At 47.7% G+C, this 25,032-nt stretch overlaps 1 protein-coding gene across 1 annotated transcript; it reads right to left on the bottom strand.

Moving 5' to 3' along the window:
* Positions 1–3,848: 3,848 nt before the first annotated feature.
* Positions 3,849–24,709, bottom strand: vgll4b (vestigial-like family member 4b). Its single transcript, XM_083697751.1, has 5 exons — positions 24,338–24,709; positions 16,541–16,727; positions 9,022–9,262; positions 8,612–8,768; positions 3,849–7,055 (listed from the first exon to the last, which is right to left on the bottom strand). Exons 1-5 carry the CDS (start codon positions 24,417–24,419, stop codon positions 6,808–6,810), a joined length of 915 nt encoding a protein of 304 aa, XP_083553877.1. The 5' UTR covers positions 24,420–24,709; the 3' UTR covers positions 3,849–6,807.
* Positions 24,710–25,032: the final 323 nt, after the last annotated feature.

Here is a 25,032-nt window from a genome sequence, read left to right as displayed (position 1 = left end):
TGGCCAGATTGTTGTCTTCCCGAACAACAAAGCAGCAGATTGTGGTGTGTGTGTGTGTGTGTGTGTGTGTGTGTGTGTGTGTGTGTGTGTGTGTGTGTGTGTGTGTGTGTGTGTGTGTGTGTGTGTGGAAGCTGAACATGCTCTCATAACCGAGGAGCTTTGTTGTGGTTCCTGTTTGATGTCAGAGTGTTCTCCTCTCCCTCTCCCTCTCCTCCTCTCCCTCTCCTCCCCTCTCCTCCCCTCCCCTCTCCTCTCCTCTCCTCTCAGGCAGACAGGCAGGCAGACACGCACCCCCAAGCTCAACGCTCTTCCTGAACGCACCCCCAAACTCAACACTGTTCCTGTATTTGTGCACATATTGGTTCCACCATTCAGAAGTCACACCGCTTCTTATGCCTAGTCTCCCCTGTTTTAGCCGTCCCAAAAGTAACACAGTACACAAACTGTTTCTGGAGCTCAGAAACAGAGGAAGCCATGACGGATGCGTGTAAACATTTATCATGTCCGATTACCACCGAGCCCATGGTTAGAGGTCTGTCTGTCTGTCTGTCTGTCTGTCTGTCGTTCTGATGTCGTTTAAAGGGCCTCTCTGTAGCGTGTAATTACGATAATGATGTGGATAATTATAGTCTGAGTTTCTGTTGAATAACAAGGCAGAGCGGCCAGGCCAAAGCCGCAGCGGAGGAGGGAAGGAGCCCTTTTAGCGTAGCATTTAGCATAGCCCTTGGACATGTAACCCCCCCCCCCCCCCCAACCCCCCACCAGTGGGACCGTACCAGGGGAGGCTGGCGGAGGTAGAAGTCGGAGGACGGGCTCATTGTGATGCCTGGAATGGAATGAGGAATGGTATCAAACATGTGTTTTGATACCATTCCTCATTCCGTTCCATGCATTACAATGAGCCCGTCCTCCGATTTCTACCTCCGCCAGCCTCAACCTGGACGGTACCACGTTGCTTCCACAGCCACAGTGCTGGATGGAGTTTACTGGCTTTCTCCCAGTAAACACACAGGATGGCGGTCTGTCCCTGATCCTTCCCAGATACCCTGTTAATGACTCACGTTTGTGCGGCTTCTCTAATGAGCGGCTTCTCTGAATGACATTTGATGAGTACTTCCAGTTCAGCTTTCATATTTCGAAAGCCCCATATTTTGAGAGCTACACATTTCTCGAAATGTCACAAAAAAGCTGCACATTTCTCCAAATGTCACAAAAACCTTTCTGTGTGTGTGTGTGTGTGTGTGTGTATGTGTATACAATACAGTGCTCTGAGGTATGTGAATTGCGTGGAAGAGGGAATGTGAGAAATGTGCAAGCGTCAGAATGACAGCCTTGTTTACTGACACAGTCCTGTGTGTGTGTGTGTGTGTGTGTGTGTGTGTGTGTGTGTGTGTGTGTGTGTGTGTGTGTGTGTGTGTGTGTGTGTGTGTGTGTGTGTGTGTGTGTGTGTGTGTGTGTGTGTGTGTGTGTGTGTGGCCGGCCAGGGCTACTGTTTGGAGTGTGTGTGTGATGTTGATTTTGCTCAGTCCCAGACTACTGTCACTTCCTGGTGTAGGTCTCTGAACCTGGGCTGGGTCTATACAGGATGTCTGAATTCCACATCGACCCCTGACCCCATAAAGACATCCCCCTGTCGGAAAGACATCCCCCTTTCATAAAGACATCCCCCTGTCATAAAGACATCCCCCTGTCAGAAAGACATCCCCCTGTCGGAAAGACATCCCCCTGTCAGAAAGACATCCCCCTGTCATAAAGACATCCCCCTGTCGGAAAGACATCCCCCTGTCGGACATACAGAAGGTGGGGCGTTCAGTGGCGTAGCACACTAAGGCTGCCATATCCTCAACATATCCTGCATGTCATCCCTCCTCTCTCTCACCCATCCTTCCTGTCAATCTCTACTGTCTCTATCCCAATAAAGCAGAAATGCCCTAAAAACATATATAAAAAATACCAGATCAGGATCTGTGGAATGTTGACCCTATTGGTTACAGCTATCCAATCATGTTCAGATCTGCAGGAGTGCCTAGGGGCTAGGGTGGGTAGGGGACACCCTCAGAGTTAGGCTGCTCTTTGATGTAGAAAAACAAACCCGTCCAAACCCACAACTAAAAAGATGATTCTCTTCCTTTTGTGTCTCCAGATCTGGGACATGAGTGATGATGAAAGCATATGAGGGTGGAGAGCCAGTGGAGATCTGACACGTCATTTGAAGGAGCCGAGTCCTGGAGAGAGAAACGGCTGACTGTTCTCCACCAAGCCACGGTTCTCCACCAAGCCACCTCACCATCCAGCAGTCTTTCTTCAACCAGGACAAATGTTTAACTAAGATGTGGGAGTCTTGACTGTCAGCTGACACCTAATAGGTTTTGGGTGTCATCAGCATACGTGTGTAGGAATGTCTACTGCCACTGATAAGGTTTTGAAATCTATTGAAACATCTCAAATACAGACCTTTCTTCTTCCTTCTTCTTCTACTTCTGCAATGTAAATCACTTTACTACTCTAACGGGGGAAAATCCCACGTGTTAAAACGTCACTCTCATAATTACCGCTGTAAAGACGTGTTCACCGTGTGGTGGAGGGGAATGTATGCTGAAGCCATGTTGAGGACGTTTGTCTTTACGCTTCGTGTTTCTGCTCATTGTTTGTCACACGCCTGTGGTTCCCCAACTTCCCCGCCCCGCCCCGCCCCCCCCTGCCCCGCCCCGCCCCCCAAATACGATCTATACCAGCGTCTGTTTTACCACTTCAATGTGTCTTCTAACTCCTTCACTACTGCATGAAGAGTCTGTTCATACGTTCATCTCATGTTAGTCTCTCTCACACACACACACACACACACACACAAACACACACACGGCTGATTGTAGAGGAACTTAGGTTTATAGTCTGTAAATTCACACTATGGTGAAGATGGCTTTGTGTACTCAAATACCGTTACAGAGCACAACAGAAACTGTCCACGCCGGCTTGCTTAACTTTGGAGAAGCTGGTCCCATGGTTTGGGAAACCCCGTCATTGGTCATGTGTGTGTCATGTATGTACATGTCTGCGTGTGTCATGTATGTACATGTCTGTGTGTGCTCCCTGTTCATGTTTCTGCGTTCAGAACCAGTTTTGTAACATCGTTGTCAGGAGTAAGAGCCACATGCCGACAGTGAACTATATAGTCCTATGTTGGACGACACGTAAACCAATGACGTTCATTAAATGTTTCCCTTACGATTAGTGTCTGTTTCTTCTGTTCTTCCTGGTGGGCGTAATATATTGATAGATAGATAGATAGATAGATAGGTACTTCATTGATCACCGAGGGGAGATTACAGTGTTGTAGCCACCAGTGACACAATCACAACACAAAGGACAAGCAAAGACCTAGAAGTACACAAACACAAAGTGTAAAAGCATAAAAAGGTTGTGCAGTGGAGGAATAACTGATCTACATGTACAGTACCAGTCAAAAGTTTGGACACACCTTCTCATTCAATGGTTTTTCTTTATTTTTTAAATTATTTTCTACATTGTAGATTAATATTGAAGACATCAAAACTATGAAGGAACACTTATGGAATTATGTAGTAAACAAAAAAGTGTTAAACAAACCAGAATGTGTTTTATATTTTAGATTCTTCAAAGTAGCCACCTTTTGCTTTGATGACAGCTTTGCACACTCTTGGCAAGGTGTGTCCAGACTTTTCACTGGTGCTGTATATACAGTGTTATAGGTTAAAACATGTTGGAGTGTTCAATGGTTGATGACATACATTTACAGGGTTTTAATAATAAGTCTGGTGACTTTATATCACATGTTTCATAGAATATAATAACGACACAAGAGACAGACGGTGGTTTAAGAGCACTTTATTGTTCATTGAGGCTACTTTAAGTACAAAAAGTTGGCCTGCCAAATCCTTTTCTGCTGAAGGAGACACAGAGCCACAAAATGAGGGTTCAATAATACAGATTTACACAGTTTGGAGTACAACGTCAATGCAGCTTCCAAGTGAAGGAACTTGAGAGTTTGTGTCTTGTTTTTTGTTTTTTTTCGGAAGCACGGCCAGTCTTCCTCGGATCTACCGTTAAATAAACAAAGGTCATACAAAGGTCAGCAGCCTTTCAGCCAACACAGGTCAGATCTAAATGGATTTACTTTATCTCAGACAAGTAAAGTCATACCATGAGCACTTTTGTTCAATTGTCTCAAGAGGCAAATGGTTGAAAACAATAATATCACTGTTGATGTTCAAAGCCGCGTCGAGTCTGCCGAGTAGCCGCCGGCAACAACACACAAGTGTCTATTTTAACGCAGTGTTCTTTTATAATTAGTGTGTTCCTGCACTTTAACCGTTTAACAGACAAACTCTACAAACAAAAAAGATCAACTTTTTTCACAAAAAAAAAAAGAAAATGCATGATTACAATATAAGGACAGGGAAAAAATTAAATAGCTACATATCATTAACAAATTAATTGTTCCTCAAAAAATACCTACGATTTTTTTTCTCTGTACATTCGTTACGCACAGCGTAATGATGGTCTTATAGTTACCTATATAAAAAAGTATTTTTATTAAGTGATTTTCCTACAGCGTGTAGGGCTTGTGTGCCGAAGCAGAAAGTCAGCCTCCTACCTAGTAATGGTAGTGAAATGTGGAGATAGTAATAATAATAATAATGATGATAATGACCTCAGGACACTAGGTCCTATTCCCTCTGTGTTCATGCATATTATTAAATGACGATTTCATGATGGCCTAATAATATCATAATTCATACACTTTTCTCATGTCAGATACATTTACAGAAAACACACAAAGTGAAAACCAGTCATCTGTGATGGAGGAGGAAGAGGACTACGACTACCACCATTCCTTTTTTACCTTCTCGTTAATCCCGGCTCAGAGACACACGTGGCGAACGGCAACTGACTGGCAGCTGGGTCGGGTAGAACCCGGTGTCTGAGGAGATGATGAGCCATGTCTAAAGTTCTAGAACTGGGGTGTTGGAATGTATGGACATTCTGACCGCTAGAACGGAACAATGCTGTGAAACAACGGAGAGCTTCTGCTCCTCAAGCTCCTCCCTCGTCCTCCCGCTCCTGGCTGGTTAGTAGCTCTACAGACACTGAGAGAAGAATGCGCCTCGCCTGTACTACGTTCCCTATAGGAGGAATGTACAACACCTTGGTACAGGTTGACAGAGAGACAACAGGTCAGTTTCACACGCTGCAGCAGCCCACCGCCACAATACCAACCTGTCCAGAGATAAGCAGAACAGAAAGACCATGAAATATCGAAGTATCGAAATACAAAAAAAACAAACAACGCCGTCTCGACAGTTTATCAGCAGACAGTCAACTCCTACGGTTGGCCCGTCTCCGCCTGTCACTTCTTCTCTTGTTCAGTCATGCAAACAAATACTCTAGCATCCTGTACCACGGCTAACATGACAGAAATCCAACTGATTCTATTTCGAAGGCCTGTCCGGAGGCTGTCTGCTGCCTGACACCATCACCACCAATACAAACAACAATACGGAGTAGAACTGTACCAGCAGTGAGTTTATCTACGACTGTTACTGACAAAAAATATAACTAAAAATCTGAAGAAAAAGGCTAGTTATTAAGATTGAAATGTCCAAACATTGATAGATACCAGCTATTTAAAACAAAAACAACAACAACAAAAAAAAACATGCATCTGTAAGCACTATTTTACCCTTCAAACCTTAAACTAAAATCTACCAAACCACAGTGCTTGGGGGAAACAAATCCTAAATAATAATTACAATGCCCATGTTTATGTTTAGAATGTGACGCGGTCTAGTTGTCGGGCACCAACCATATACAGAACTGTCTGAAGAAAGAGATCAAACTATAGGCATCTTCTCCCAAACCCCACCCCCCACACACACCCCCAAGAAAAAAAAAACTACAACATTTCTGACCACATGGAGAGATGCAACATCACCTTTAACTATCACTGTCAGCAGTTTGCCCTCAGAACACAGGAAAGAAGGATTTTCCAACAGAATAGCATGTGTATCCAACAGGAGGTTGGCGTTCAACCTTCAGCCCTCCACAGTAGTGCAAATCAGACGAGGCCTTTCTCTTCAAGTATACACATACATAACAATAGGACAGAGCCGCGCAGAGGGACGACCATGCAGTGTGTGGTTCCAGAGGTTCGAGAGAGGAGGAAGAAGATAAAATGGAGGGGTGAGATGAAAGAATGGCTTTTGTCTTTTTTGAGGGGCGATAGATAAGATTTTTGCATCAGAGGAGTTTTCTTTGGTAACAAAGGCAGGTGGGTCGGGGATGCTGCTTGATAACATCTGGGAAAGAAACTTAGATTCTCGCTTTCTAGCTTTTCTGTCCTTTCAAATGTTTGGGCATCCAGTAACGCAGACACAAAGCAGTATGCAAACCTACTTCGAAAAGAAATACAAAAAAGAAGAAGGAGGAAAAACAGAAAAAAAAAAAGAAAGAAAAAAAACAACAAAATGAAAGAGAGGGAAAACAGCTTCCTTCCTCCATCTTTATGTACATGGCTACAGACTAGCTCTGCTCCTAGCTTGGCTAACTCATGCAGTGTTGTCGAAGGGTACCAGACCTGTCAAACACATCTGACAAATACTCCCAACGTATCTGAGGTGCGCTTGATTCAGCTTTGCGTTCGCACTGTTAGGACTATTCAATTGGTTCCGTAGTACCAGGCAAACTAAATCAAGCGCACCTCAAATATCCAAAAAAGCATTTGTAATATGTAAATGAGCCAGGGCTGGTGTTTGCTGATTGGTTCTCCCTTCAGGACATGACGGAGGGGGAGTGGTTGTGGTTGACCATGTGGTTGGAGGGGGAGGAGTCGGGGCTGGTGGAGGAGGAGCTTCCTCTGTTCTTGATCTGCAGCCATGTCTCCCCCAGGGCCTTGGCGAAGTGGTCGTCCACTGAGCCGGTGATGGACACAGAGTTAGTCACGGGCTCCGGCTCCTTGTAGTTCTTCCCCAGGCTGCGGCGGAAGTGTTCCTCGATCACAGGGTCACACACCGTGTTGGCTGGGGGGGGGGGAGAGGGACCCTGTTAGTTACCTAAATCATCATCATCTTCACCACCACCATCACTATATGTACAGTAAAGCACTATCATCATCATCATCACCACCACATGTACAGTGATGTACTTTTCCCACGTTGCCTTCTAAGAGATAATAATAGCCTCACTGCAGAACTAACGAACATTTGGCTGCGACTCAAACTGTAGAACAACAGATCAACTGCAACATCTGAAGCCACTCCAAATGAATGGGCCTTCAGCAGAATGGTTAATGCTGGTTGATTTAGATGCTGTGTTTCAAGGGGCCAGCTCTACAGAGAGTTGATCTGCACCCATAGGACAGAACGGCTGTAAATCTGCCGCTACATCAGACAGAGGAACGTCAGTTGGACCTCCTATCAAAACTACAGATGACCCATAAATAAACAACACTGTACAACGCTCTGATGGGAAGCAGGGTTTTTTATTTTTTTCTACATTGGTTACATAACCCAATCTGGTACCCGTTACTGTGTGTACCCTGCCCAGAGAGAACCCACCACGGGGAGATGAGAACTCTCGTTTCCTGTGACCCCAGATTGACCTCCGACTAGCCTCAGTGCCGCCAGGGGAGTCCTGGGCCAATCGCAGGCTTCTGGGTCAGAATATACTGTACAGTGGTGTTATTACTGGGTTCTTACCTAAACAACTGCTGCTTCCTGACTGATACAGATTTGCCCTATGGTGGGGTGATCAGGCCTCAGGTTCCTACTGGTGGAGGGTGTCCTGATGTTTGAATGTGTAGGGGTTCCTACTGTTTTAAATGGGGAGGGGCCCCTACTGGTGTGTGTAGAAATACCACATTGATTGACTGATTGATTAATTGGCAAATAAAACCTGGTTTGTTTGGCTGTGTTGGTTTGTACAGAGCAGGGTGTGTGCTGAGGTGGTTTGTACAGAGCAGGGTGTGTGCTGTGTTGGTTTGTACAGAGCAGGGTGTGTGCTGAGGTGGTTTGTATAGAGCAGGGTGTGTGCTGAGTTGGTTTGTACAGAGCAGGGTGTGTCCTGAGGTGGTTTGTACAGAGCAGGGTGTGTGCTGAGGTGGTTTGTACAGAGCAGGGTGTGTGCTGTGTTGGTTTGTATAGAGCAGGGTGTGTGCTGAGGGGGTTTGTACAGAGCAGGGTGTGTGCTGAGTTGGTTTGTACAGAGCAGGGTGTGTGCTGTGTTGGTTTGTATAGAGCAGGGTGCTGAGGTGGTTTGTATAGAGCAGGGTGTGTGCTGAGTTGGTTTGTACAGAGCAGGGTGTGTGCTGAGTTGGTTTGTATAGAGCAGGGTGCTGAGGTGGTTTGTATAGAGCAGGGTGTGTGCTGTGTTGGTTTGTATAGAGCAGGGTGCTGAGGTGGTTTGTATAGAGCAGGGTGCTGAGGTGGTTTGTATAGAGCAGGGTGCTGAGTTGGTTTGTATAGAGCAGGGTGTGTGCTGAGGTGGTTTGTACAGAGCAGGGTGCTGAGGTGGTTTGTATAGAGCAGGGTGGGTGCTGAGGTGGTTTGTATAGAGCAGGGTGCTGAGGTGGACTCACTGTTAGGAGGGGGTCTCCTGTAACTGGCAGGCAGGCTGGAGGGGCAGCCGTTGTGAGACACCTGGCAGTGAGACACCTGGCAGTGAGACACCGGGCAGTGAGACAGGTTACAGTTCCGGTTGTTGGCAGGAGCACACGTGATGACAGAGGGACGATTCTAAAACACAAACAAACAACAACAACAAACAAACAAACAAACAAACAAAAACAACACGGTTTAGCACTTCTGAAGAAAAGAGCCACTTTAAATACTTTAACTATCTTTGTTCGATATCATCGCTGGTTAGCTCAGGGAACAGACCAATCACAGCCTTTAAAACACAGTCTACAACCAGAAGGTCTGCGAGGCTGGTCTCTGTGGTATCCTTCCATACTTGAGGCCAGACCGCTGGACGGGAGTGGAGCGTTACCTGCTGGCGCTCCACGGGGCTGATGCTGGGGGAGATACTGGCAGTGCCGGCGGTCCGTGCGGCGTCCATGTTGTTTTTGGTCAGCGCCAGCGGCTGGTCCATGGCCAGGCTGGGCATGTGGGCGTAGGGGTGGTGGTTGCCGTGGAGACTGATGGCGGGGGCGGCAGCGCGTTCGATGGGGCTGCGGCTGCGGTCCCGGGGGTCTTTACTACCGCGATAGTCCCCGTTGGAGGGCTTGCCTCTGCAACAAGGGGAGGGAGAGAGAAACGCTGGTCAGCTACAGTAAGGGAGGGGTGTGTGTGTGTGTGTGTGTGTGTGTTTCTGTAGAAGGGGAACAAGGGGAGGATTGTTAGTGGGTCCATGTCAAACACAACATCAACAGGCAGAGCTATTAATACAGGCCTCTGTAGACTTGGCATAGTGCGCTCCACAGCCCACAGCCCTCAGGCCCAGTCCACCAGAGGCCTTGATAAGAACATTCTGTACACACACACACCTCTCTTAACCTTATCCATATCCAAGCTAAGCTCATTGTAAATCATCAGATCAACCAGTCACATTATACACTAAACAAAGTTTCACGATTATTGTTTTTTTCCCCCGGCAAGTTTTAAACTGTCAAAAAGAACTTTCTGTTTTCTACGAAACCACAAGGTCATCATAGCCTGTACTGTTCCTGACCTTTGGAACAAGATGACACTCTTGGAGAGATAAGAAAGTTAAGGTTTCACAAGCTGCTTTATTGCATTCTAAAGCTCATTACCGGAGCCTTTCTTTCTAAGATAATTGTGCCACTTTCCTTCAACTCTGAAAGCCACTTTCTTTCAACTTTAAATTCCTTGTCGGAAACCCTCCTAAGTGAACACTGAGAGCTGGCTCTGCATCACCAGTGTTGTTACAAGCATGCGTCTTTCCCATTGTTCTCCCGTTGTGGAAGTGGTGTGCGTAGTGTTCTGCTGTGTATTCCGCCCTTCCTGGACAAGCCGCCCCCACAGTGCTGTCGTCAGGGTTGAGGCCCAGTGAGGGGCTTCCTCTCTGGGCTCCAGGAGAGGAAACCACACTACCTCCCCCTGGAGCAGCACCACTACCTCCCCCTGGAGCAGCACCACTACCTCCCCCAAGCTTGGAGCAGAACTACTACCTCCCCCTGGAGCAGCACCACTACCTCCCCCTGGAGCAGCACCACTACCTCCCCCAAGCTTGGAGCAGAACTACTACCTCCCCCTGGAGCAGCACCACTACCTCCCCCAGCCTTTGGCGCAGCACAGGAAGACAGGAGGGAAAGTCTACAATGAGCCCCGTTTGTGCCTTTGACTGCCAGTCCACAACTACACACAGACAACACACTAGGCAACCACTCTGGTGGGGGAAGCATCTGGGATTCACTGTTACAGCCACCGGAAATGTCTTCTCCACGGTAACAAATGGCAAAAGAGCAAAGGAGAGAGCGAGAAATAAAGAGAGAGAGAGAGAGAGAGCGAGAGAGAGAGAAAGAGTTTCAGTCAATGTATGAGACCCTAAGCTACAAGAGAATGAGGTCGAGTGTTTCCTTCCGTTTCTCCTTCCCTTTTCTTCTTCCCAGAGTTTCCACTGATATATTTCGCTAGTAGCCTTGTCTGACACACACACACACACACACACACACACTTCCTGTGGAGTCTAGGGGAGACTTGGCAAACCACACACACACAGTAACAATACGTCAAAGTAACATGGAATCGGGCCAACATCTCAAAGCTAGATTTGGGAGGAAAAAGACTTCAAGTCGAGATTTTCTCAAACAGAAAACCTTTTAGTTCATTTCCCTCTCCGACATGCTATCGTACTCTTTAAATCCCACGGGGTTAAAGCCTAAACCACAGCCAAACAAATATATCGTGTAGGAGTATGAATCATATCGCACTTGCATTTAGTGCAAGTCAATTGTAAGGCATTTAGTTGCCCTGTGCAGAAGTGTTAAACAAACTTCAGCTGACTCTTAGCAGAAGTTTCCTCGCTTTATCTTCAAACATAAACAGAGTTGTGATAAGCTCCCTCTACTTAGGCAAGCAGGCAGGGAGGGAGGGAGGGAGGCAGGCAGGGAGGGAGGGAGGGAGGCAGGCAGGGAGGGAGGGAGGCAGGCAGGCAGGGAGGGAGGCAGGCAGGCAGGGAGGGAGGCAGGCAGGCAGGCAGGCAGGCAGGCAGGGAGGCAGGGAGGGAGGCAGGACCACAATCCCTCCTTTCTTCTTCAACTCTCATTACCCCGCTCCACAGAGCCCCAGAGAGCAGTCTCAACATGTTGGTGGAAGGACAGTGACATTGTGGTTCTCCCAGGGCTTTAAACAGCTTGGAGTAGAGCAGGAGGAGGGCTGGAGAGGAGAGGGAGAGGGAGAGGAGAGGGAGAGGGAGAGGAGAGGGAGTAACTCACGTTTGTAGAAAAGTAATTGCCCATACCTTTACAGAGTTTTAAGACTTCTATATCAACGTCATATGAGAATATGAGACCTCCATCTGTTTGGATGAAGGGGGCGGAGGGGTGTGGGTTGGAGGTAGGGGGGGGGCTCCAACTTTCTGGCCCAACTTTAATCACTGGCAAAGAGCATGAAGACAAGCCTACGTCCTCCCACAAGAAGGCCTAGCCATGGGCCTAGGGCTGCAGAGGACGGGGCCTCAAACTTGGCAAACTGTCTGAGGGGGGTGGGGAAGGAACACTAAATAAAACTGAAGAAAAGAGTCTGGGCAGGTTGCTTCCATTTCACAATAAATGTTCACTACCTTTTTTTTGCCTTGGGCCATGTCAACCTTCACACTCAGCGAATCAAGATACAGTCAAAGCAGCATTAGCCTAGCAAAGAACATCTAAAAAAAGACCTTCATTTGACTTCAAGAAAGAGTTAGCTAATATATATATACACACACACACACACACACACACACTGCAGTGGTAGCATCAACGGCCACAATACTGCAGCGCATAGTGGATATATATTTTATTCTTTTACAACACATTGGGTTTTGTGTAGTATAGAATTAGTGGTGACACTTGTGGTAGCACTGTTCAGAGTGATCCATTAATTACAGAATCAGAGCGAAGCCACAATACATAAATGATAAAGTAATACTTCTGGTACACTACTAAAACGCTGCTCTTCCTTTAATACCAAGCTTTACAGTCGTTGTTCCCATGTCGCTGTGTCTTAAGGGTCGACCTCAAGTGGAAATCCATATGCGAGTGTTCTGCAAGCAAACACTGTTCCTATATATGTAACCCAGACTAGGGGCGAAAGGGTGATCTGATAAACATTATTGTGGGGAAAACACAGATAAACAAGAGAGTTGGAAACACATTATAAGAAGAGGGCTGTGTCAGTTAGTTAGCTAAGAACAGCTAGCAGAGGGCTGTGTCAGTTAGTTAGCTAAGAACAGCTAGCAGAGGGCTGTGTCAGTTAGTTAGCTACTAACAGCTAGCAGAGGGCTGTGTCAGTTAGTTAGCTAAGAACAGCTAGCAGAGGGCTGTGTCAGTTAGTTAGCTAAGAACAGCTAGCAGAGGGCTGTGTCAGTTAGTTAGCTACTAACAGCTAGCAGAGGGCTGTGTCAGTTAGTTAGCTACTAACAGCTAGCAGAGGGCTGTGTCAGTTAGTTAGCTAAGAACAGCTAGCAGTGCCCGGTTAGCTAGTTAGCTACTAACAGCTAGCTGTGCCCGGTTAGCTAGCGAGACAACTTTATTTAAAGCCCTAGAGCAATAAAACGTGGGGGCATTTTCTCACAAGTGTGTTTCATTGGGAGTTTGAGAGAAACCTCACTATCCCTCAAATCCTGGCTGAGCTGGGACTTTATTACGCCTCGCCCTGAGAGATACAGGAAACATCTGGGAATAATCAGGCGCAGCGGAACGGGGAGGAGGAGGAGGAGGAGGAGGAGGAGGATGAGGAGGAGGAGGAGGAGGAGGAGGAAGCAGAACCACAGGTTGCTAACATGACCCAGTACTGTCCTGTGCTGCTACGGGCCTCCACTAACCACACGCTGACTGGCCTACATGGACCCAAGTCGGTTCTGTCATTAGCAGAAGCTCTTTGCAGTCACAAGTGTGAGAGGGGTGACGTCAAAGACAAAAACAAAACGTTTCAGAGGAGAGGAGTAGAAATGTCGTTTCCTGGCTCTGGGGCACAATGTGTGTCACAGGCCACTCGTCTAGTCATCGAACAACGCAGTAGTTCCCTGTAACGTTACGATTAACTCAACACTCTGCTTCAGAGCATAGCAAAACTACACACACACACATTTGCAAATGTAAATACCTATGAAATATTCTGAACACAAGCTGTAAAACCAACTAATATGGGTCTCTCTTAAACTGGAGCCAAGAAAGAAAGGACATTAAAGACAAACAGAAACAACATGCAAAACACACATCAAAAGTTTTACAGCCTGTACTCACACACACACACCCACCCTCCATAGAAAGCCCTGTGTATAACAAAAGCGTAGTATGATTTCATTAGGCAGCCGCGGCCACATTGGCAGTGCTGTGACTCTGCTGCGTTTGGCTGCATGGGGACAGAGCCATGAGAAAGCGGAGCTTGCAGAGTTCCCAGCTGCAGCAGGGACGAGGCCTGGACTCACGGTTCCCAGCTAGGGGCAGCAAGCCCTGGGCTCACGTCCCAATCTCTGCCCCTTCTTCCTGAAGTGTGCACTCCGTCATTCCACCTCGTAGATTAACAAAACACTGGGTTGGGTTTAAACCCATGCTAGAGGGGGTTTTCCACTACATGTTTTCTACTAGTCCTTGCATAGTAAATCCATGAGGGGGAGTGATTGAGAGGGAGCACACTCCGGGAGGGAGGACGGCAGAGAAGGGGACGCAGGCTTGTACTGCAGCTCAGTGCTGCCTGCTCTCAGTTCAGGGGTCTGACCACAGATTCTAAATGCATTGGTGCCCAGCTCACCCACGGCAGTCCTGGGTCACATGCATGACGTCAAATACTTTCAAATACTTGATCTGCTCTCGATTCAGCGACAGTGAAATCGACGGGATAGCCTGAACCAAATAAATCAAGCACCCCTCAACACACTTGCAAGTAATAATTTAATGGATTTATAAAAGTGTTCTCCCAGATGCTCCAAGCGCAGTGTGTTTGACCCAGTGTATGAGACACAGGACTACAGTTCCCAGGGCCTCTCACTGCAGCACTGAGGCTTGCAGGGACTGGGGACTGGGGGGGGGGGGCTAAACTACAGAAGGATGGCCTCTGGAGAGACAGGCTACAGCAAGCCTTCCCAGCCCACAGCAGCAGCAGAAGAGCAGCCGCCAAGCTGACAGGCTGACAGGATAAGGCCTCTTTGTTTTCAGCTGCAGCAGTCAGAAGGAGAAAATGGCCCCCACATGACTAGAGGTCCACACAACAACACAACACAAGAGAGGGAGACAGGGCCTTCCTGCTACTGCCGTCACCCCAGAGGCAGTGTGTCAGGATCTCTTCTTTTAAAGAGCATTTAATGATGGATTACCTTCATGTGGTTCAATAAACACTGTGTTTGGTTTCAGTGAAGAAGTTTCAAAAGCACCATAGGAATTTCACAAAGAAAACGCTACACTTTCCAACAGTTCCACACGTCTCGATTTCCAATGGACAAAACCGAGAAGTGAAAAGCACACATTTCCACGATACATAAACATATCATCACACAAGAGATTTGTTTGCAAGAGTGGCCTGTTCCCTTGCGGCCCCACCCACAGCCCCCAAATTTAGCCCTCTGATTGGACCAATAATAGTAACCCGAGCCGGCCTAACCCCTGGTGTCAGGTGTCAGCTACCTACGGTTGAAGGAAAACAACCACCACCACCACACAGGGAGCCACTCGACTCTGCTCTCCAGCAGACCATTTCACTTTAAGGCAGACATGTGAACTCAATCAAGCCGGTTCAAGTGTTTGAACGTAAATGTAACTTGACCGAGGCCTGCTCAGTAGGCTACCACCTTTAAAACACTACAGAAGAAGACCTTCCATAACCTTGGTTACTACCATTAAACACTACAGAAGAAGACCTTCCATAGCCTAACACACACACACACACACACAGAAAATGAGGTGGAAAACCCTGGCATTCACTTTGTATACAGGCCATTGCTACCCCCTACGCAGCTAGCTTGGGAGGAAAAGACACAGTTTACCCCATAGACGTTCAAATCAAATGACTCCATTTTCAAAAGGGGGGCAAATAACAATGTAACTTGTGTGGGTTTTGAGTTTCACAACTAAGCCATATTTTAGACCCACATGGTGTACATTTGCGGGTGTATATTTACATATGAATCAATGTAAAATGTAGCCACAGGGCATATAACAAATATCTCACTGAGATTGATCGACCACACAGACTGAAGATTGCATTGTTGTTTCAGGAGAAGGGGGGGGGGGGGGGGGGTTGGGGAGGGGGGGGGGGGGGGGCAGGAGAGAACAACCATAAACAATGATAGTGTTCACGGGCCTCTGACTGGAAACCATGCATTTGCACAAATGCTGAGCTGGTTAGATAAGATCACTTATGATCCTTTGTTATGAGCCAAACTGCTCACATGGTGGAAACGGCAGCTCACTGCACGTGCTGAGGAATGTGTCGTAGGGCAGAGAAGAGGAGGACTTTACGACGGCCCTGTTCTTATAGCCAGCAGCCACACAAACCTGCGGTGACACACAACAGCTACACTTATTGGCAAAACAAGTTTTACATAAGACCATAAAAATACATAACAGGATCAATAAAATACTGGGAACCCGAATACCCTCCGTTTAAAAGTGAAACTGTGCTGTCATTGTTCCTCCCCCTCTCCCTCTCCCTCTCTCCCTGACACTTGGGTCCTAATTGGTTCCCAGCATTCCCGGGGTGTGAGCGAGTCTGGGCCGCTCTGCCTGACACTGTGGTGCGTTATTCAACAATAAATAGCCATGTCTAAGGTCCCATGACCCAACACTAGTCCAACACGGCTTCAGCGCTGTTCCAACACGGCGCTCCAACCCTCGCCGGCAGGCCGGGCCTGGGCTGGAATGTCAGGAATCTCTGGGCCTCCGGACCGGCTGCAACCAGGGCATTGGCCGGGCTCCACAGGCCGGCCAATCATAACCATGGAATGGCAACAGAGGGGCCAAGCATGTGCTCCAATCACAGGCCTGGAATCTGTGGAATTCTCGGGACTCAGAGCTCGGCCATGCCGGGCTTCAGAGCGTTCGGAGGGTTCACCGCATTCCCAGGCGTGAGAGTTCACCTGCATACCCCAGGCCTACCCTACCCCAGGCCTACCTTAGCCAAGGCCTACCCCAGGCCTACCCTAGCCAAGGCCTACCTCAGGCCTACCCCAGGCCTACCCTACCCCAGGCCTACCTTAGCCAAGGCCTACCTCAGGCCTACCCTACCTCAGGCCTACCCTACCCCAGGCCTACCTCAGGCCTACCCTACCCCAGGCCTACCTCAGCCAAGCATCTACCTACCTATCTATCTTATCTCTCTCTCTCTATCCCTTGCAGTGGTTGTCTACGTACAGCTGTGTGGCGAAGAGCCGGCTCATCTTGGCCACGTGTTCGTTGTCACAGTCGATGTCATCGTCTGGTTGGTCCCCGCTGTGTTTCCTCTTGCTGGGGCTGATGGGAGGAGGGCCTGTCCTGTGGTTGTGGTGGGAGGACAGGGACAGGGACTGGAGCCTGGGGTCCCCTCTCAACGCAGCCTCGCCTTAACCACACACACACACACACACACAAACAAATAACAAGTTAATATTCAACAGGTCTGCATGAGCTTAACTCCTAAATGCCCAAACGGTCAACTTTCTAGAGTGCCAAGGGTGACTTTATTCACCAAAAATGCATAAATGATGATGCTTCATTTTATAGCCAATCAAAGTGTTGTTGCGAGGTAAACACCACATAGAACTCTTGGCACTCTAGGTGGTGAGTGTTCCGGAATCCTTTGGCAGTTGGTGAGATAAATAGAAGCAAAAAAAGGTGATTCTGGACGCATGCGACGGATTGGGGCCGTCATGACAACATGCATGCATTTTAAAAGGTCTCCAGGACCATCCAGGAGAATGTGACTGAAATGGACCTCAGCGGCAACACTGCCTCATGCTTGGCACTCCGGTATCGCTGAGAAAACAAACCCACTGGCTCCAAAGGTCTCACTAGAACACATGAAAGAACTACGCCAAGTTCATTTCACCACGTTCTGTTTGTTTTTTAATGTGGAGTAGTGTGTGTGTGTGTGTGTGTGTGTGTTATTTTTATGAACCGACCGACCGACGTAGACATAACTGTTCTCCTCCACAGTCACAGTGTGTCTGCGTGCAGCGCAGCCGTAGACGTGACAGGAGAACAGTTAGATTGGATTACGCTACATCTGAGCAGCCGCTCGCAATCTTTTACTGCCACGTTAAAACACTCAACCACAAGCTTCTTTTTAAATGTGTTATTTACTACCAAACGTCCTGTGCAGGCAGTAAAAGGCTACGGTTCTCCTTTGTGGAGGAGCTGGCGTATGTCGAAGGACTGACTGGTTGTAATCTTGGAAGAGAAGAGCTGAAATAAATGGATGGGATTCATTTCTGTGGAGCGGCTCACCGGGCACACAGAGAGAGGGAGGGAGGCAGGAAAACTACTCCTGGCGTTCAGGCGGGACGGGGACTTTCCACTAGAGATGGCTTCAGCCCAACCCAAGCAACTCTACAGGGGTATTTACTGAGACAAAAAAACCTTAATGCAACACTTCCATTTGAAACGTTCAACAAGAATATCAAAAGTCAGGTTTTAAATCAAAGCTTATCTACAATCAAAACATAGGCCCTGCTGCTGATTCATCTGCACCGCAAAGCGGTCACAGGGCAAGATAGTACTAGTCTAACTAAGGTAATTCTGTATTAGTCTGGACTTGAGGCAAAGCAACAAAACAAAAACACGGTGAAAAATAACTCAGATCATTCTCATTTGGAACAATAAAAAAAAAAAAAAAAGGCGTTCAAATGCAGTGAAACAAGACCTCTCTCCTTCCCTTGGCAGAACCCTAACCCTAACCCCTGGCAGGGGGAATGTGAGGAGCCTCCTAAACAAGCAGCCTATGTTCCTGATCGGCGTGTTTCAGCTCGTCTGAGGAGCACTCCATGGCAACCAGGGATGACATCATTGTTTTTGGCAGGAGCGAGAGTGAGAGAGAGAGGGAGTGAGAGAGAGAGGGAGAGAGGGGCTGGTTATAAAGAGAAGTCTGTCGGCTGGACTACGGTGGAGGACAGAACGGCCTACGTTCAGCACAGCCACTCAGAACACACGACACATAATAGGTCTGGCTTATCTTAGGCTCAGCAGGGAAGGGCCCTGAAAGGGGGAGGGGGCAGACAGCAGGGGGAGAGGGGCAGACAGCAGGGGGAGAGGGCAGACAGCAGGGGGAGAGGGGTGCTACTGACAAACGATCCATCCACTAAAACCCACCGAGGCTCGCCCTCTGTAAACCTAGCCACACTGACAACAGCAAGGCGGTTGAAAAGAAGACTTGTTGGGTCTATTTACCCGTGCACAAAATACACAATGTTACCATCTGCCAAAGGAGAAAGCCTTTCATGCAAGTTCTGTTGAATGTGCAGTGGACGGGTCGCACTGTAGACCTCTCAGCCAGGATTTATAATACACCCTCACTGTACCCTGCAGGGCCCAAAATAATCAGAACCAAAACAGCACAATGAACCCACAAGGGCACAGAACAGGGTCTCTAACAGCTCGACTGGAGACACGTCATTTCTTAGTTAGGAGGCATCACAGAACGGACACCGGGACCTCCCACGTCTAGGCTCCCAACCAGGGGAGGCCTGCGGGAGGCAGAAATCGGAGGACGGGCTCATTGTAATGCATGGAATGGAATGAGGAACGTGCGTTCGATACCATTCCTCATACCATTCCATGCATTACAATGAGGCTGTCCTCCGATTTCTACCTCCTCCAGCCTCCAGCCCCCCGATACAGTTCCAGAGTGAGGACGAACTGGCAATGCATTTCATTATCCACATCCATCACACTGAAGACTTCTCTATAGGAGTGTAGCATTTCACACAGACAGTGTTGGTAGATGGGAGCGGAGGAGGGGAAGACAGATAGGTGGAACCGTGCCAAACAAGACGAGTCTTATCTGCCCCATCCAGCCCAGTCGTCTGGTACGGCAACCTTTGCTAGGAACAGCCTCAGAGAGACATAAAGATCTCTATCTGCCTGTGTGTCAGGAGAGACACTCTCCATGTTTGATCTCATGAAAGGCAGCCATTAAAGGGTGGATGATCATAGGAGATCAAGCCGCTCACAAGACTTCAAACATCCAAGTCAGAATCAGATCATATTACAGAGGTGAAAATCTCTCTCTCTCTCTCTCTCTCTCTCTCCTTTAAAAAGCAAAAACTAAGCATAGCTCCCTTCCCTCTCTCTGCAAATTATATTTTTGGCCAAGATTCTCTGTAACCTGACCTGAGCCCTAAGGATACCTTTTATTTTTAAAAGGTCTGAATCTTTTATTTTTAAAAACGCGTGAATGACATGACACGACACGACCATAAAACAGAATCAAACGAGTGGCCTTGTTCTAGAGACATCCAAGTGGATGTCTGATCGCCACGATCTCTGTTCCATTTGATCCCCTGAATGCAGCAGCACACTGAAAGCTAGCGTGAAAGACCTTGACTGTCGCCTGGGGCTGACAGGAGAGACAGGGGAGACAGGAGAGACAGGAGAGACAGGGGAGACAGGAGAGACAGGGTTAGAGACAGGGTTAGAGACAGGGTTAGAGACAGGGTTAGAGACAGGGTTAGAGACAGGGTTAGAGACAGGGGAGACAGGGGAGACAGGAGAGACAGGGGAGACAGGGGAGACAGGGTTAGAGACAGGGGAGACAGGAGAGACAGGGCTGACAGGAGAGACAGGGGAGACAGGGCTGACAGGAGAGACAGGGGAGACAGGGCTGACAGGAGAGACAGGGGAGACAGGGGAGACAGGGGAGACAGGGGAGACAGGGACTCATGAAGGCGGAGGGGTGACAAAGGCCTAGAGCTCCGGGGTTTCACCTTCCCACAGCACACTGCTTTTTTCTCCTGCGTTCAGCAGGAAAACTGACAGTCAGCATTCCCCCCTCCCACACACACACACACACACACAGACTCACACAGGCATGCGCACGCACACACACACACAGACTCACAGGCACACACACACACACACAGACTCACACAGGCACACACAGGCATGCGCACGCACACACACACACACACAGCTGGCTCGGTCCGATAGAATTTAAACTCAGCTTTTTGGGGACGCAGTCACAGTGGAGCCACAGCATAGGCCTGGGTCAAAATAGCATTTGAACTTCAACAAACCGGAGTTCCTCTATATTGAGCTTGCACACTCGAACAGAACCAACAAAATAGTCCCAACTTGTGCAACAATAACGCCATTGTTATCAACCAATAGGAAGGAGCCCATCAAAACACTTCACTTCAACCAATGCCGTGACCTGCAGCATTGACGAAGGGTAGACCTACACTTGGGGAACCAAATTCCAGCAGCCATGCAGTGACCATTTGGTTGGTGTGCACATCTATGGACCTGAGCACAGGGGAGGCTGGTGGAGGTAGACATCGGAGGACAGGCCGTCCTCCGATGTCTACCTCCGCCAGCCTCCCCTGTAGTAGCAGCATGTTCATTGGGGATCTCTCTCTCTCTATCTAGAGCCCTGTTAGCTAATCATCTATCTTTACAGGCTGGCGGTGGCCTAGTCTTAGTCTCCTCAGGCTGTTATAGACCAGACATGTGGTCTCTGTGATTCTGCACAACCCAGTATAAATAGCTGACAGGCCTGCCACAGTGTTCTACCGACAGCAGCTATGGCTGCTTCTGCTGCTGCTGCTGCTGCTGATTGTGTATTTCCATCCCCTGTCACCGAGTCACGTGACCGAGCTAAGGGAGGGAGAGACACACAAAGACAGAGAGACTTTCTAGCGGACCCAGTAGCTCTGACCAACGCAGGCTGCATCCCAATCCTCTACAGTCGTCTCCTCTCCTCATCTCCTCAGTAGTGTGGAGGGCTGCCTCTCCGGACCTGACCTGAGCCTTACTGCCTGTTGGGTTAGGGTTGGGTTAGGGTTGCTCGTTTCAAGCATTTCAGTGTACCATTTACATCTGTATCCTGTGCATATGATGGGTCCAGTTCACCTGTTGATTCAGATGTAGGAGAGCAGCATTGGCCAGGGCTGAGGTCTTCACTAGGGAAGCCCAATAACAAGGTCTGATGAGGAGCAGGGGAGGCTGGTGGAGGTAGAAATCGGAGGACGGGGTCATTGTAATGCATTTAATTTGGAATCTTATCAAATGCCCTAATAGACCTTCCGAACAGAACCTACTGTTCAGCAAGGCACAACCTAGAAGAACATTTCACAAGAGACAATCTAAACCTGTGTTCCTCCTTGACAAATACAGACAGCACATTTCACCGTTTCGTAGCATTACCTCTGGTTCTGCCTCATGAATAGGATGCTGAGCAATTACAGGACATGGAGTGAAGGGCCCCAGAGGCCCTAGCATGATGTCTATCAATCAGCCAGAGATGGACCTGTCTGACCCTGAAGGAGCCCCTCAAAAGACTGGCTCTTTTATCTAATCCTGAAGAGGCCGAGTGAGTCTGTTTCAGTCAGCTGAAAAAGGTCAAAAACAAATTGGTACTGCAATCTATGAGATACTGGAAAGGCCTACTTAAAAACCTTCCACTGATTGGTAAAAAAGAAAAAGAAAATGTGGAAAAAAATACAATTGATGACAAACGTGCAGATCAGAAGAGATATGTTCATTACATGCCCTCCATGGGGAGTGTGGGCAGAGAACCCCATTTCTAAGAAACCTCTATATGGAGAACAAACCCAATTTATTTTCACCAGCAGTTGGTTATGTACAAGTCTTTCTCCCTCCAGAATCACATGATTGCCTGAAACAACAAGTAATCCCACTAAATGGGCTTAATTTGAAGAGAACATTCGACCTATCCCAACCACAACCTGAACCTAGACCAGACTATGAGAGCAGGGACCTTGCTTACAGGGTCCTGCTGCTGCTGCTGCTGCTGGTGGGGTCACAGTCAGCCCAGAGTAACACACTATCTCCCATTGCAGAGTATTGCTTACTAAGGGGTTTTTCAACAGTGGAGAGCCACAGGACAAGGCTTTGACCCACCAGGATCCACATTGTGTTTGGTTAGTGTGGTCTCATATCAAAGTGTGACAAGCTCCTTTAATTATCATCATCTCCTGAAAATAGAATAGTTGTTCTACTATCCTCCTCCTCCATGTTCTAACTCTCCTATTCCATGTTCTATCTATGCTCCTCCTCCATGTTCTAACTCTCCTATTCCATGTTCTATCTATGCTCCTCCTCCATGTTCTAACTGTCCTCCTCCTCCATGTTCTACTGTTCTCCTCCTCCATGTTCTAACTGTTCTCCTCCTCCATGTTCTAACTGTTCTCCTCCTCCATGTTCTAACTGTTCTCCTCCTCCATGTTCTAACTGTTCTCCTCCTCCATGTTCTACTGTTCTCCTCCTCCATGTTCTAACTGTCCTCCTCCTCCATGTTCTAACTGTTCTCCTCCTCCATGTTCTACTGTTCTCCTCCTCCATGTTCTACTGTTCTCCTCCTCCATGTTCTACTGTTCTCCTCCTCCATGTTCTAACTGTTCTCCTCCTCCATGTTCTACTGTTCTCCTCCTCCATGTTCTAACTGTTCTCCTCCTCCATGCTCTACTGTTCTCCTCCTCCATGTTCTACGGTTCTCCTCCTCCATGTTCTAACTGTTCTCCTCCTCCATGTTCTAACTGTTCTCCTCCTCCATGTTCTACTGTTCTCCTCCTCCATGCTCTACTGTTCTCCTCCTCCATGTTCTACTGTTCTCCTCCTCCATGTTCTAACTGTTCTCCTCCTCCATGCTCTACTGTTCTCCTCCTCCATGTTCTACTGTTCTCCTCCTCCATGCTCTAACTATTCTCCTCCTCCATGTTCTCACACATCCCGGTCCCCCCTGCTTCCCATTTGCCACGCTACGGTGTGGAACATGCATTTAGGGCCCATGCAGGACACGGCCTGGATCACATTTCTGCCCCTGACAAGTGATAGCTGACAACAGGAGGTAGGAGGCTGGTACTGCCTGGACAAGACCCCCCCTCCGCCCCCCACCACCACCCCTCATATATCACCCCCTTCAGTCAAGACCTTCAGCCCCTGGCCTGACATACTTCCACATATGACATGGTTCATGTTCCTTCACATGGGTGCATTGATAAAATGACCGCTATTCTCACCAGCAACCTGCTGAGCACTGGAGGACAGGCAATGATTCCTGATGTACACTAAAACACTAATGAAACTCTGGAGTCAAATAAACACTGTACTCCGGCCTAGTCTGTGTGTAAAAGTAATAACAATGTCACAAACAATGTTATAACAGTGTTATAGTGGTTAAATTATGCCACCACAGATGTTGCAAAGAGAGGTCCAATATCAGGGAGAGAGACTCAGTGTAGCCTAATTATGTAACTCATAATTCCTGCAAATGAGCCAGGATGAACTAGAGGATATACAATATCAGCCTGGGCAATTACAGAGGCTTTGATGTACAATTACAGCCAAGACTATTCATCTGCCAATGATACAGAGAGCAAAAACCTTGTGTCAAAACCGTTAACACAATTCTCTACTTTCATATGGCACCACACACAGCATACAGAAGATATGAGAACTACTGAATGAATTCTAAGTAATTTCCAAGTAAATTATAGAAAATATGAGAACTTTGAGAGGGAAATATGGAAGCCATGTTGCTCTCACTTTAAGAATGGAAGTGGTGTCACGTCTCCAAACTATTTCCAAACTTCAAGAGAAAATAAACCACCTCGCCTGAAACCTTATAATACAGAACTAAACTACAGTCAGTGAGGCTTCACACTTTCATTACTGACAAGACAATATCTACATTATTTATAAAAAAAAAATTAAAAAGTGTTCAGCAAATACTGTTGGTTTAAGCACAAATATAAATATGTCAGTCTATTTTCCAACTGCCCACTTATGTACTTAGTGTGGCATTGTAGCGTTCATGAACGAATAGAATTTAATTTCTTCCCAGAAAATGAAGTGTCAAGTAGCTGCATAAAGTTATCAGCTGTTTCCACAACTTCAACTGTTAGTTCAACAGCACTGCACCAAGGCAGCGCTCAAACTTCCCCAAACCAGTCAAGAACACTCACAGAGTAACAGAAGAGACCAAAGACGCGTGTTTACCTTCGTAACAAAGTATGCCAATGTTGTTGTTCATTTTGTCCAAGTACTGGTAATTCAAAAGGTCCATTTTCGTAAGAAGCATTTATTGGGTTAGCAAAAAGACCAGCTATTTTGCTTCCAACCGAGGCGAGAGCAGAAATGATGCGACCGGTCGGAACTCGACAACAAGCTAAAAGGCCCAGCCTTTTAACTCTTCTAAGCGCAAAGATAAACTCCTCGAAAAAACAAAAACAAAAGAGAGACCGAATAGTAAATAGTTCCCGAAAACTCAAAGGCGAGTTAAGGTACTTTTAATATGTTTTGAATAAGTATTTGTTAGGACAAAAGGGTCGCGTCAGTTTCCTCACAGCCCGCTGTAAGTCGACTGCACTGACACGCAGGCTATGCTAGGTATGACTCGTATGTACACCCGCTTCCTCTATGTAGGCTCCAAATCCCTAGAGCGCCTCAAATGTCAGGGATTTTTTGTGCACAACATCAGCCTCCAAAATGCATACAGAGCCGGAGAGAGAGAGGGGGAGGGAGGGAGAGAGGGAGGGAGAGAGGGAGAGAGAGAGGGAGGGAGGGGGGGAGAGAGAGAGGGAGGGAGGGGGGGAGGGAGAGAGAGAGGGAGGGAGAGAGGGGGGAGGGAGAGAGGGGGGAGGGAGAGAGAGGGAGGGAGAGAGAAGAGAAGGAGGGGCTATATCAAAATTCGG

Source organism: Argentina silus (assembly GCF_951799395.1).
Source record: "Argentina silus genome assembly, contig: scaffold_298, whole genome shotgun sequence".
NCBI classification, from domain to species: Eukaryota; Metazoa; Chordata; class Actinopteri; order Argentiniformes; family Argentinidae; genus Argentina; species Argentina silus.
The sequence above is the reverse complement of the archived record's forward strand: the minus strand, read 5'-3'. Positions and strand labels throughout refer to the sequence as shown.